The sequence below is a fragment of the Heteronotia binoei genome, chromosome 7, assembly GCF_032191835.1.
Source record: "Heteronotia binoei isolate CCM8104 ecotype False Entrance Well chromosome 7, APGP_CSIRO_Hbin_v1, whole genome shotgun sequence".
NCBI lineage: Eukaryota > Metazoa > Chordata > Lepidosauria > Squamata > Gekkonidae > Heteronotia > Heteronotia binoei.
Window position 1 is genome coordinate 72,707,343 of NC_083229.1, and position 14,983 is coordinate 72,722,325.

At 39.6% G+C, this 14,983-nt stretch overlaps 1 protein-coding gene across 3 annotated transcripts in view; it reads left to right on the forward strand.

The window, feature by feature from the left end:
• NOL4 (nucleolar protein 4) overlaps nt 1-10,083 on the forward strand; it is a 262,828-nt gene extending 252,745 nt beyond the window's left edge. For all 3 annotated transcript variants that reach the window (XM_060243837.1, XM_060243838.1, XM_060243839.1), the window contains one exon: nt 8,177-10,083. In XM_060243837.1, coding sequence (XP_060099820.1) covers nt 8,177-8,370 — 194 coding nt within the window. In that variant the 3' untranslated portion in view covers nt 8,371-10,083. The remainder of the gene's footprint in view (nt 1-8,176) is intronic.
• Nucleotides 10,084-14,983: the final 4,900 nt, after the last annotated feature.

Genomic DNA, 14,983 nt, shown 5'->3' on the forward strand with positions numbered 1-14,983 from the left:
TGACAGCTCATGGATTGCCATTGTGAGCATGAGCCTGGGGGATCCTCAGGTTAACATACTCCCTATTTTGTTGCATGTGGCTTTTTCACAGCAATACATAGCTTGTTGTTTTGTCCAATCATATAGTAATTATGTTTTCTTTGCCCCTGAAACCAAGATTCTAAAATACAATTTAATCCTAGCAGAAAGAACAAACAACATGTTGTAATTCAAGTGAAACAATAAACTTGGTTTGCTACAAAAGCAAAGATATAATTTCCTAGATGCACAGAAAGGGAAGAGTGTTTCAGATCTAAAGTCAAGGAAAAGACAGTTGAAGTTCAAGATCTTTATTCCAGCTTCATGGGCATACACACAAATTGTCAGAACTGACCTCTCTGGCAGTTCCCCCAACTTATAAACCTTTGCCCTGACCATTATAATTCAAGCCAAAGCGCGCCAAGCAAAAGCGGGGGGTTTGCGTGGGGTTTTTGCTAAGCTCTCATCACCACAGGTGCCCACTATCAGTTCACAGTTCGCATCTCCTCCAGCTCTTTGATGGTTACCTAGCAACTAGCCAATTCCCAGACATGCCATCCTCCCTCCAGATAAGCAACAAGTTACAGTTATATCAAAGGCATAGCAAGCACAACATAGCATTGAAGCACAGCATAGCATTGTAAAATTGAATACACATGACAAGAAGGACAAGATGGAGTGACTCTTGACATTGTGAGGAGTAGGGTGTTTGCTGTGGATTCCGCAACAATTGTTCTTTCAGTAACCATAGTTTGTTGTTATGAATGAAGCACGCCTGCCTGTATATCACTCAAACAAAGCTCCATTGTTCTGTAGCATTATCATTTGGCCTTATGCTCTGTAAATCCCTTTAAGAATAAGTTGAGATGACTTGCTGGGTTCCATTTCCTTGTAAAATAGCTCAATTTACAGCAAAAGTTTGCAATAACCACTATGTTTAATGCTTCCCTGAGGCATGTAACCTTAGGAAATTGAAAATATTCATAATCTATAATGGATGAGACAGTCTGAAAAATCTGGAAAGAGATGGTACTAGTAAAACAAACTGTCTTTCCCAGGAATCTGAACCATCCTATGGTAAATCTTTTCAGTTATCTCTTGTACCCTAATGATTACTTTGGCCATTATGGTTGAGTTCCCACTTTCTGTGTGAGGGATGTGAGTAGTTCACAGAAGGGCTGGGAGCCCCATATATAGGGAAGAACAAGAACAGATATAACAAGAACAACAGCACACAATGCTTTGGGGTTGCCACTAGCTAAACAGTAGGTAAAGGACAATATAAGGAAATGAGCTATGACCTGAATGGCCCAGGCTAGTCCAGTCTCATTAGATCTTGGAAGCTAAGCAGGGTCAGCCTTGTTAGTATGTGGATGGAAGACCACCAAAGAAGTCCAGGGTTGCTACGAAGAGACAGCCAATGGCAAACCATCTCTTGTTACAGGCAATGCTTTTAAGTCTCTTAATTTTGATGGGGAAATTAGCTAAGAGACTAGGTAGAGTGAATTTAGGAGCGAGGATCTTTTCTTTCAATGATACGGAGTTCAGGTTTTCATCCAAGAATAGTCCAAGCAATTATATTTTATAGTGTTTACTTAGGATATGTAGCAAAAGGATTTACACACACACCTGCAGATCTATGTACAAACATTCAAGAGACTAAGAAAATAGAGGTTATCGATAGAGGAATTCAAGGGTTGTTGAAGCGGGTAATATTCACCTCATGCAGAAGAGGAGATGCCCGTTCAATGGAAAGTAAATGGAGAGGAATGCGAATTACCAGCGTAACGCGCCCTATAGACCCAATTACAGGAGTGATGGGTGGTACAGACTGCAAATGGCACCCTACAGAATGCGCACCAAGGTGGGTTTTTGACCCACACTATATAGGGGTTTGACGGATGGGGGTTGTTAGTTACCAAGGGGCGTTGATGTTCCATTGGTGGCTATCTTGAATCGCTATGTTGGGAAACTTCGCACATTTTGCTAGGATGATAAGCTCTGAGCGATTGAATAATTTGTTACCAGTTTTTGGCTGACACTCGGATCAAAGACTTTTAAGGGTAGGATCAATCAAATTATGCATTTGATTGGAGTTAGCAAGGTAGAGGTGATAGGCTGGAGGAAGAGACAATTGGCAAGTAGCAGAAGATCAGAGTGAGAGTAGTACTTACCCGCAGTTCCCATGTTATTATGCATCCCGTTTGGGCAGAGGCGCTGGAGGGGGAATGGGTGAGACTACGCTGAGACACAGACTTCAGGCACCAACCAAAACAAGTTCTCTACTGGGTCCACTCCACCTGTTTAGATGGAGTGTTTTCTTGGCCTGTTTTTGGTCGAACTCCATTTTGTTTAACAGAAGTAGGAGGCCCTCTCTCTTTATTTGCACTGGAGTACTCCATTTTTATCAGGCAGTGCTTCTCAGGAACACTCTGAAATGCTTCTTGCATTGAAAAGTCTGTGGGATTGTCATAAGTTTGGTGCAACTTGATGGCACTTTTCGCCACCATAAGGAAATGGTTATTTGAGTCACACCACAGGGTGATACAGAAGGGTTTTTTTTTAAAAAAAACTTCTCAGGTAGATTCTAACCGGCAACACTGATGCAAATTGAGAGATACCAAAAGTAGAACCCAAGTGTCCCACTGCACAGAGCAACAGTTACAGTAGGAGACAGAAGACAAGCTCATGATGATGCCTTTAAAGTCTTCTAAGGACCCAGCCCATGATAAATTTATCAAGTTCCATGCATGGTATTCAGAGCACAGACATACAGATCAGAACTAAAAGAAGTCCATGATGGTTACATCTCAATTGAACAGCATGTTCTTATTGCACAGAAAATCCCAAATTAAATTCCTAGCCAGAATCTTATGGGGGGAGAACTGGGAGAAGCCATACACAGCTAAGACAATGTCTATCAGAGAGAGCAAAGCAAGGACTAATGACATTATTCAGGTCATTATCAGCCTAAGAATACCATTCATTTTGTCCAGCTCCCTGCTATACATCCCTTACTCTGGAACTGTCTACAGTTTCCATTTGTTCTGCTCCATGAGACCTGGTTCCTATCCTGCTAAGAAAAATGAGTCATGATTGTTTGGCTTGGAATAACAATTGGTGTGTTGTTGCATGTGCAATTGCCTTTATCAGGGCATGGTGGGAGTATAGCTGTATATGGGGTTTGTAGCCAACAGAGTTCCCTCTTTGCAACCTGTGTACTATCACATGTGTAGAAGTCACTGCTACAGCCTTGAAACCAAGGTTAAGGTAGTTAAGACCAAGGTTAAGGCCATCAGTGGTGATCTGGACATATTGGACATATTTGGACATATTGGGATGTCTAGGTGGAGCTAAAAAGGAGCCCCATGGCGCAGAGTGGTAAAGTTGCAGTACTGCAGTCCGAGCTCTCTGCTCATGACCTGAGTGTGATCCTGGTGGAACCTGGGTTCAGGTAGCCGGCTGAAGGTTGACTCAGCCTTCCATCCTTCCGAGGTCAGTAAAATGAGTTCCCAGCTTGCTGGAGGGAAAGTGTAGACGACTGGGAAAAGCAATGGCAAACCACCCCGTAAAAAAGTCTGCCGTGAAAACATTGTGATGCGACATCACCCCAGAGTCAGAAACGACTGGTGCTTGCACAGGGGACTACCTTTACCTTTTTAAGGTAAGAGTGTGTTTTGGAGTGCTGTTTTGAGATATAGATTCCACCTTTCTGTCTTATTTGCATGGGTGACTGGTGCTTCCATTGGAGTTGAGATTCCAGGCGGGAGACTCTAGACAGAGTAACTATGTGGATGTGAAGATATATTACACATATAAGACCTGTTAGCATTATGTACCTTGTACTCAACTCAGATTGTTTGAACAAAGTGCCCGTTAACCAATAAGGCCATCACTACCTATCTATATGTGTGCTCTGTGTTCTGAAAACATGAGAACAGAGCTACGTAAGCCCAAAGACATATTGGAGGAGAGTGTCTGTTAGCTGGTATTTACATCTCCCTGCTGGTATTGCAATCTGTGGGGTGAAAATGAAGAAGATGGGCAGATCCTTTTCAGGAGCCCTCCATTAATTTCAAAGAGAACGTTTTAATTTTTACCACCTCTTTTTCAGGTATGAAGTTATAGCATCATGGGGGTTATGAATAAAGCCTGAATGAGCATAGAATTTTTCTTAAACGTTTACCACAAACACCCCACACATGCACTGTGTGCTCTTGCCCCTTTGTGCTAGTGGTGGTCTATTGGTGAAAGGATTCCACTGGTAACAGCCTCCTACCAGATCAATGGGATTATGTTTACATAAATATATTCTTACACTGAGATACACTTAGATCCTGGGGTGGAATTCTAGCAGGAGCTCCTTTGCATATTAGGCCACACACCCCTGATGTAGCCAATCTTCCAAGAGCTTACAAGGCTCTTTTTTGTAAGCTCTTGGAGGACTGGCTACATCAGGGGTGTGTGGCCTAATACGCAAAGGAGCTCCTGCTAGAATTCCACCCCTGCTTAGATCTATTCTTACACTGATATATACCTGGATAGGACTGCTGATAACTAATTTACATTCTTAAACTGTTCTTCTAGGCAAGAAACAATTAGATAAAGAGATATATAATTTGCTGAAAACAATAATAATTCTTATAAAAAGTGGCAAGCAAAACAATCTTTCAGCACTAAATCATAAGCAAATCGTAAGCAAAATTTGTCTTTTGAACCTGTCTTTTTGATAGCACTGTTGTAGATGGAAAGATAATATCCTTAGAGTAAAAGGAGCATGTGCATAATAAAGCTGAAAGTAGAACCCACAAGAAAGAGGCATTTTTTTCCAGTAACAATATGCCTCCGTTTCTTTTACCCTTGAGGATTTAAAAATATTGGCTGTGATCCAAAGATCTACTTACGCTCATGCAAGGGCCTTACAGAAGTCCAGTGAACATTTAATTTTCTCTGCTTTGAACAGTTGACATCCATGCCATACCACAGACTGTTTCTGAACTCACTTTTGAGAAGTAGTCTCACAATTATTTTCATCTTGGCCATCGTTAATTACTTTACATCTCATAACAGATTTTAAAATTATATATTGTAGCTATAAATTATTGTCTACAATATTAATGACCAATTTAAAGGTAATATTTGAATTTATCAGAAACTATTCACTCCCATCAGGCTATTAAGTATCCAACTGGCTGTCCCATACTAGTATGTGGGGGATTATTGTAAAGATAATTCATATATGACTTTGATAGTCATAAGCTATCAGTGCTTTTATCAGTGCAGAAAGTTGCCATATTATGTATCTGACCTGCAATCTAGAATTCTAGGTAATTGATGCTGCCAATGAGTAATTTATGAGGCAATAACTACCTCATGTTAAATCTTGCAAGTCATTTGTCCAGCAGTGTATTTAATGCCAGATTTACTCAGTAGCTAATATGATAAATGAACGCTTAAGTCTTCACAAGGATTCAGAGTGCTTCTAGCATTTTGAATGATTTAGTTAAAACATGAACTACTTAGCTTTCAAAAATATGTGATATCTATGCAGCTTAAATGAATCCATAAACCATAGTCAAGTAACTAGTTACATTATAAATGACTAAGTCACCCCACTGATGGCTAGAGAAATGGCATTCTCTTAGTATTAAAATGATATGACACAGAAGATTGTTGAGCATCAGGCTTAATTTACTGATACAGAAGAAGCTGAACTTCTGTGCAAATGTATGAGTAATCCTGATTTATGAAAACATACAATAGTAGCTGGCAAGGCTTTGGGAGGGACATGGCAGAATGAAGTTCCAGAACCTGTTTGTGGGAACAAAATTCCCAAAAATGTTTAAAATTTCATTAGGGGCACCCGTGTGTTTCTCCCTCATTCCCCTCTTGAGAGTATGTTGGTTCCAGGCCACAAGGCTTTAAACGTTAAAACTAAAACCTTGAAGCGGATCTGGTACTCAATGGGCAGCCAGTGCAGACTGTGGCGCACCAGCTGAATGCCCAACCGTAGAGGTGGTGCAGTTAGCAGGCAAGCCACCACATTCTGCCCCCGCTGCAGTTTCCAGATCAGTCTCAAGGGCAAGCTAGCATAGAGCGAGTTACAGTCGTCTAGTCTGGAAGTGACCATTACATGGATCACTGTAGCCAGGTCCTGGGGGGATGGATATGGTGCTAGCTGCCTGTTCTGCCGAAGATAACAAAAGGCAGACCTGGCAACCATCGTGATCTGGGCCTCCATGGAAAGGGAGGCATCCAAGATCACTCCCAAGCTCTTCACCTGTTGGGCTGGCACCAATGTGGCACCATCTAAAGCTGGGAGCTGGATGCACATACCCACTCCACCCTGACCCAGGTACAGGACCTCTATCTTAGCTGGATTCAGCTTCTGCTAATGCCAGATAAAGAAACTGATTAGTTGCGTGCATATTGTTGTGAGCATTGGTTCCAGATAATATGAAGTGAATTGATCAAGACGAAGGTCTATAATCAAAACACAGCTTTTTTAACCTAGGGAACGTGTTATCATTTACACTTCATTATAAAGACATTGCCTGATGTGTTGAGTCTTCAGTGTACTGCAAAGTAGCTTTTGACATCGCATACAACATCGTCATCCATCAGGAGAGGTCAAAGTGCACCTACTAGGACTTTGCACTCCTTGGAGTCTTTACATGGATTCTTTCATGATGAAAAATGGCAAATGCTTTATTGTAATTTTGATTTATAATTTTGGATATATACATTATATGTTATAAAATAACATGAGATATTCCTTCAATAGTGAGGGTTTTTTTTTAAATTCCTTGTACTGAGCAACTACAGCATATTCTTGTAAATTTCACTGAAATTGACTTTTTTGTAGAACACAGGTTTCCCCTGCTTCTCAACTTCACTGTGTTCATCCCGTTTGGTTTGCTTTTGCAATCTCCAGGTGAGAGCTGGGGATCACTCAGAATTACAACTGCTCTCCAGATGGCAAGATCAGCTCTCCTTGAGGTGGGGGGAGTGAATGCCTTCAGTTGTTTGGGTGGGAAGACAGTAAGGGTGGGGGGGCACTCACCCAAAGCCTCATTCTAAAGCCCGTTGTATTTTTCTTCTCTAGTAAGTATATAAAAGCCTAAATAAAGCAATCCAGACTTATGAACCAATCACTAACAGAAAAGTATTTCCTTGACCTTCCTTCCTTCCTTTCCTTTCCTTTCCTTTCCTTTCCTTTCCTTTCCTTTCCTTTCCTTTCCTTTCCTTTCCTTTCCTTTCCTTTCCTTTCCTTTCCTTTCCTTTCCTTTCCTTCCTTCCTTCCTTCCTTCCTTCCTTCCTTCCTTCCTTCCTTCCTTCCTTCCTTCCTTCCTTCCTTCCTTCCCCATGCATGTAGTCTGTCCTTGAGATCTGTACAACAAATATAAGTTCAAGGTATGTGGTTGACCCAGCTGTGGCCTTTTCTAGGTGGGAAACATCCTGCCATTGTGATGCATGCCCTGGTAGAGATCTAGATTAGGTTACTATAATGAGCGCTGCATGGAGCTATCCTTGTAGACTGTCCATAATCTATGGTTGGTACAGTATGCTGTGGCCAAAATGTTGACTGGAGTGAGTCATAGGGACCATATCACTCCAGTATTGTTCCATCTGTACTGACTCTCAGTTTTCTTGTGGGTCCAATTCAAGGTGCTGATATTGACCTTTAAAGCCTCTATATGGCTTGGGGCCAGCTTATTTTAAGGACTGTTTACTCTCATATAAATCTACCCTTTCACTCTGGTCATCTTTGGAGGCCTTGCTTCAGGTGGCAACCTGAGAAAGGGCTTTCTTGACTGAGGTGCTAACTGTGGAATTCCTTCCTCAGGGAGATTTATCTGTCTCTCTCTATCATTGTCTTCTACCAGCAGATGAAGAGTTCTATGCTTGGCATCCCCACCACCCAACTGTTGTTGGCACTCTTTGTGTTGTTACATGAGTTTCAGAGTTTATGTTTTATTGAATTGTATAAAAATTTTATATTAACTTTATTTTAAAAGCTGTTTTAAAGTTGACATACTTTAATTTTGAAACATTAATCACCTTGGAGATTCTATCTGGATAGAAAGGTGGCATAGAAATGTTTTAAATAAACAACAAATACCTTGATGTTTCAATAGTATTAATTTGTCATTTCCAGGTCCAACAGATCTCAGTATGAAAAGGCAGTTAGCAACGACTTCTGGATCTTCCAGTAGTACCAGCTCCAGACCTCAGCTGAGCCCAACAGAAATCAATGCAGTACGGCAACTGGTGGCAGGATACCGAGAATCAGCTGCATTTTTGCTGCGTTCTGCAGATGAACTAGAAAACCTTATTTTGCAACAGAACTGAGACACATGGCCATCCTGCTGACCTAGATTTATCACAGCATTTCCACTAATAGCATTTTGAATTCCCAGAGCAGATTTTCAAACACTGGACAGTTTTGTTGATGGGTTAATTACCATAATGCCACATTTTTCCTTGATGTTCTTGGTGTGCTAAGGTTCTTCAAGTGAACTGGGATCTCTGTTTTTTCTGAGATCCTTAAATATATCAAGTCTATTGCTTTATGTTTGTTTTCTTGTGTCAGCATCAATAGCAAAAAGTGGCTAGAAATATTAACTTGTTCTAACATGGATAAAACCAGAAGATATTGGGGGTTCAAAATTGATGTAAATTCCAAGTGCAATATTAGTGGAATGTGCTATTGACTCAGTGGACTCAAAGCTGCATTATATGGCAAAAAGTTGCCAAATGCCCTGTTGTTAACAGGATGCAATTGCAATGAAAAGGATCTTGTATTTTGAAGAAAATGTAATTTTATAAAGAAAAAACACAAGACAAAATGTTGTTTCTCATTCTAAATTGATCATTTTTATTTTGGTAAATTTGTCAGAGATTTTTCAAATAGTGTTCTGAGGAGTTGTTGATAGTCCTCTTCTCTGAAACTCTACCCCCTTTCAGCAATCCACATCTGCTCTTTGGCAAATTCCCTGTTTGTGCTGAGCAGCCCATTCCCTGGTGGATACCTACACAAAAATCACTGGAATGCTGTCCAAAGGAACCAAACATTTCCTGAATTCACAACACTCTCACCTCCATTTCATAATGAGTTGCAGTTTTATTATCAACTAATCAAGGTGTGAGGGTTATTTTAAAAGACATATCATTAATTTTTTTTAAGTGATCTCTTACAAGCTTGCTCATTTAACTCCAGGATTGCTGCTGCTGTCTTGTACAAGTTCTTCTGGTAGTGAATGGATGTAGATGATTGAATGTGAAGAGGTTGCAAGTGACAATCGGAAAATTTGCACTCCTGTGTGTATTTATTTTTTTTCTTTTAAATGAATATGTAACTGAAAAGGGCCATTAACACTTCTGATGTGATTTTTATAATGTTAACACTGATCTAAGAAACTGTACAAAAATGTAAAGGATACAGCGGCCACTTACACAAGACTCTCAACCCCAGATTCCCCTACCCTGTTTGTTATTTTAAGATGTCAAATAAACATTGATGGTGTTTTTGTTGTGCGCTAAGGAAAGCTTATTTTTTTTGTATTTATAGAAAAGTATTTTAGTTTATGCTTATTGTAATACCTGTTCTGTTGTTTTAGCTTTTGTTAAATAACAAGTTCCTTGTGCATTCCTGAATTTGCCTTATTTTGTGTACAATTTTTTATGTAATTTGGTTTTTTGATGATGAGTTGAAGGCATCAATGATATTTTCTATCTACTTGTTATAGTTTTTCAAGTAATGACTGTGATTGTGACAATGTGCACTTTTTCTTGTAACTGTGGACATTGCTATGCTTTTTTCCCTTTCGTGTTTTTAGAATTACTGTTGCTTACAATTATGTTTTTAAAAGACTTTTGTGATACTGTTGGTGAATATCAATGTTTAAAAAGCCTATTGAATTGAGTGTTTTGGAGCTGCTTAAATACACAGACCTTTCTTTTTTGTGGACTTAAATGTTCACAAATTTAAATGAAATTTTAAAAAATGAGGGCTGGAAAAAAAATCCTCTGTTTTGTTTGGGTAAATAAACTTCTGTGTTTCAATACAGGCCTGTGGAACAATATTTTAGTATATGCAAAGGGCAATCTTTTTAGAACACTGTTCTCCTTTAAATAGAAAAATTCAGCTTAAAATCTAATTTGTACCTAATGTTACAGATAACTTCTAAAATAATAGCATTCTGAATGGGTAAACTGTTTATGTGTGTGTATATGTTAAGTGCTGTCAAGTCACAGCTGACTTGTGGTGACCCCAGAAAGGGGCTTTCAAGGCAAATGAGAAGCAGAGGTGGTTTGCTGTTGCCTTCCTCTGCAGAGTCTTCCTTGGCAGTCTCCCTTCCAAGAATCAACTTTGCTTAGCTTTTGAGATCTGACAAGATTGGGCTATACCATGCTGCCTTCTCTACTACTTAGGACAGTCGGTTGCTCTACATAAATGTTGAGGACAATATTGCCAAGAGTTTAGTTCATACTGAGCAACTTTATTTGTCTAGTGAAATATAGTTTAAAAAATTAATTCTTTGTGACTTGTGGTACAGTGTTGCTTTGCTTACATGAGAGGCTGCAGCTTCCTTGAGAGGGGTCCTAATCACAATTGGAGCACAAAATGAGCAGAATGCTGGCATTAGAAATGCATGAGTAAACAACCAAGGCTCTGATAAAGTCAGGGCTTTTTTGTAGCAGGGACTGCTTTGCATATTAGGTCACACCCACTTTATGTAGCCAATCCTCGAAGAGCTTACAGGGCTCTTAGTACAGGGCATACTGTAAACTCCAGGAGGATTGGCTACATCAAGGGTGTGTGGCCTAATATGCAAAGGAGTTCCTGCTACAAAAAAAGCCCCAGATAAAGCCAATTCAGAATAAAATACTATATGGACTCAAATCATATAACACTGAATTGCCAAATATATTGTATTATTAACATACTCCAAAGCACATATACTTCACATCAGAATTCCATGTCCATACATAAGGTACTTCCATAAAGTCAAAAGTCTTAAACCACAAAGAGTGTCTAAAAACATCAAATTAGTAGTAGTTCATATTGAAGATACCAAAGATGATGCTCTACAATTCCAAACAAGATCCTGGTGGTGTTTCTTGTAGTCAAACTTGTTTCTTGGAGTCAAATGAGTCTTCTAATAATGAGTGAGTGTATGTCCTATATCGCCCATTTAATAAGATCTATGTTAGGTATACTATGAGATCTATTAGAATGAGGATTATTGAATATACACGTAAAATTAGGAACAAAACAGAAGATGTGCCATTAGTGAATCATTTTATTCAATTAAATCATACACCAGAGGACATGAGATTCTTTGTAATATGTAAGTATGAGAAACATCCATATAATAGGGAAGATATTCATTCTATTCTGATGCAACAGGAGATGTACTGGATTGATAAATTCCAGAGCCTTACACCTAATGGACTTAATTAGAGTCTTGATTTTTCCAGTTTTCTGTAAATAATGACAACAGTATATTAAAATAATGTTTGACACTTATATTAACTTGGAATACGTAGGTCTGGCATTTATACATGGTTTATGTCCCTTTAAGAAACTGCTGAATGTAGACCAATGATAAGGAACGTGTCCTATTTAAAGATAATGTAGGGTGTGTTTTTTTCAAGAGAATTTTCAGTCATTATTAGAAAGCTCATTAGCTAGTGAAAGAGTGGGACAGATTATCAGTCTTCTGTGTTAAATGACACCAGTGTTTAGGTAAGGTTTGAATATGTTTTAAATCTTTCAAACTATGGCACTTTTATATTACAGATGGCTGGTAACTTTTTTTTTTTACAGCTTGGAAGTCCAGATTTGTGCCTGGTACACAGCAGTGATTCTCCATTAAGAAAGTTTGACTACAGAACAAGAAACACTACTGGGATCTTGTTTGAAACTGTGGAGTATCATCTTTGGTATCTTCAATATGAACTACTACTAACTGGATGCTTTGCAGATTAGGAGTTTTGACTTCATAGAAGTACCTTATGTATGGGCATGGAATTCTGATGTGAAATATATGTGTTTTGGAATATGTTAATAATACAATATATCTAGCAATTCAGTGTTATATGATTTGAGTCCACATCGTATTGTATAAGAAATACATGACCATCATTCCTAGCATTAACACAACCTCTCACCATTGTAAAGGCTAGCCTGGCAAATTATGATATAACCAGTATTCCCTCTAAGCTGAGTTAGCGTGAGCTGGCTCACAGACTTTTAGCCTCCGGCTCACACATTTCTGTCTTAGCTCAGGAAGGATGATCCCAGAGCACACTAATTTATGCAGTAGCTCACAACTTTAACACCAGGAGCTCACAACTTTAATGCCAGTAGCTCAGAAAGTAGAATTTTTGCTCATACATACATTTGGACAAGTCAAAACATCATAAGAGAATAATGGTATGTGTAATAGATGGAAAGGTCAATGTATTTATATAATACATTATTTACCAAAAAAATGGCACCATGCACAATTAGGAAGTATAGCAAAACCCATCAACTTCTATATCTCTATAAGCTTCTGTCCTGGAAATGAGTAGGCTCAGGCCTTTTTGCCATGATTCCTGTGCCTTAAACAACTGTGTAATAAGCAGAAATTCTAGAAGTGATGGTTTGCTTTCCATTTGTGAGGTTTAAAAGCATATACCGTTTTCGCACACAGCTTACCTCGCAGTCCCAATCCTGTTCCCTCCGCAGAGTCTGTCAGATTTCCCACCATCTGCGCCGGAGTTACAGGAAGTGCCGCGGCTTTTGCATAGCAAACGTAAACTGGGTTTTAGCGGTTTACGTTTGCTACGCAAAAGCTGCGGCACTTCCTGTAACTTCGGCGCAGATGGTGGGAAATCTGACCGGATGTTGCGGAGGGAATAGGATTGTGGCTGCGAGGTAAGCTGTGTGTGAAAATGGTCATAAAAACCCTCCCCAAAATGGCACTCTTAGCTATGTATTGATTTTTAGAAAGTATTTGGATGCAGACCATTTTCAGAAACCAGTACAAATATTCTGGCCTGTGGTATTCAGAGGTCTGATGCTGCTGGATTATTAATGAGCAGAGTTAGCAAATGAACTTCTGTTGCCATCCTCAACAATATCTCCATTAAACTGTTTTCCTTTCTTCCTTTTCATTACATGTTCTGAGCAACATGGGGTGATGTTTTTGACCTACTTACATCTGTAAAATCGAGGGTAGAATTTGAGGTAATGGAGAACAGTATCCAACTGAGAAGAGCTGTTGCTGGCCTAACAAGCAGGAAGCTACACTGGAGTCTGCTTCTTGGAGCCAATACTTTCAAAGCAGAAATGACAAAGAGGTGAGTAATATGCAGGTCAGTATCATAGATATAGGGCAGAGCAAAATGTCATGATATGCTTTGTTTACATCATTGTTTCAGGGAATAGCTGCCAATTTAATGGAGCCAGGAAGATTACTATTACTGTCCATTAATCCAAAGTTAAACTATAGTTCTAGCTATATGGGTCCAAGCATGACACTGGTTTCTGAGATATGGATATCTTTATTCGTGATAGCTAAGTTGCTTACTGCATACAAAAAGTTAAACAGTTCTTAGGACATTTAATAGTCAGGCAACTGTTTCATAATGGCTGACTGACAGAAAAATTAGCTCATTAACTGAAGTTGAAGAGTATAAATGGCACTAATGAAACAGTATCTGAAAAATGACAGATTAGTGTATTTCTAATTTTTCTGTAAACTCATGTAAGCACTCACAAGAGTTGAGTTTTTGCTAGTTTCTGAGAACTCTTATCACAAGATGTAAATTTTTAAAATTCTGTTGTGGATACTTACTTTTATAAATGCACACACAGGAGACCAGACAGGGGAACATGGGGAATGGCTGTCAATGGCAGCCTATCTTAAGAATAATAATATAATAATAGATTTTATTTGTATCCCGCCCTCCCCGCCTAGGTGGCTCAGGGCGGCTGACAACATTTTATACATTTACAATAATGAGTAAAAACTTTAAATTTAACAATAAAAAGATTAAACATTATAAAAACCAGTTAGTATATTTAAAATACATAATTTAAGTTGATTTAAATTAATCTGGCAGAGATAGTGATATTCTGATGCTGGTTCTGCCAGTTTAAATAGTTCTATAATAATGTGAGTCCCTAAAGCAGGACCGTGCTGGCGGATCCTTTATTCACAACAATTCAGCAGTCGATGTCGATGTATGCTCATTTAAAAAGGACGGTCTTGCAGGACCTGCGGAACTGGTCAAGGTTCCGCAGGGCCCGCACTTCCTCTGGAAGCTGATTCCACAGGGCAGGGGCCGCAGCTGAAAAGGCCCGTGCTCTGGTGTTCTGGAGCCTGACCTCTCTCGGCCCAGGGATAGTCATTTTATTTTTTCCGACTGACCTCAGTGCCCTCTGGGGTTCATATGGGGAGAGACGGTCCCTCAGGTAGGCTGGTCCTCGGCCATATAAGGCTTTAAAGGTAATGACCAACACTTTGTACTGGACTCGGTATGTAATTGGCAGCCAGTGCAGTTCGCGCAGCCCCGGCCGTATGTGCTCCCATTTCGGGAGCCCCAACAGTAGCCTGGCCGACGCGTTCTGCACCAGCTGCAGCTTCCGGGTCCGGCACAAAGGTAGCCCCAAGTAGAGGGCATTACAGTAGTCCAATCTTGAGGTGACCGTTGCATGGATCACCGTTGTGAGGTCAGAAATGATGTCATGTCTCTCTTGGAATAGTTGGAAACTCTTTTTAAAAAATCCCTGTGCTGTATGGAAGTTATACCAGTCCTCTCTTGATATAACTCTATAGTTTTATTATAGAGGTATTCCTTAGCAGTGATGTCAGCCCCTCTAGGAATTGCCAAAAACTCTATGGTTTTACTATTGAGACATGTTGTCACTTCCAGTTTCTCTAGCAAGTGATGTCCTGTTGTTCTCTCA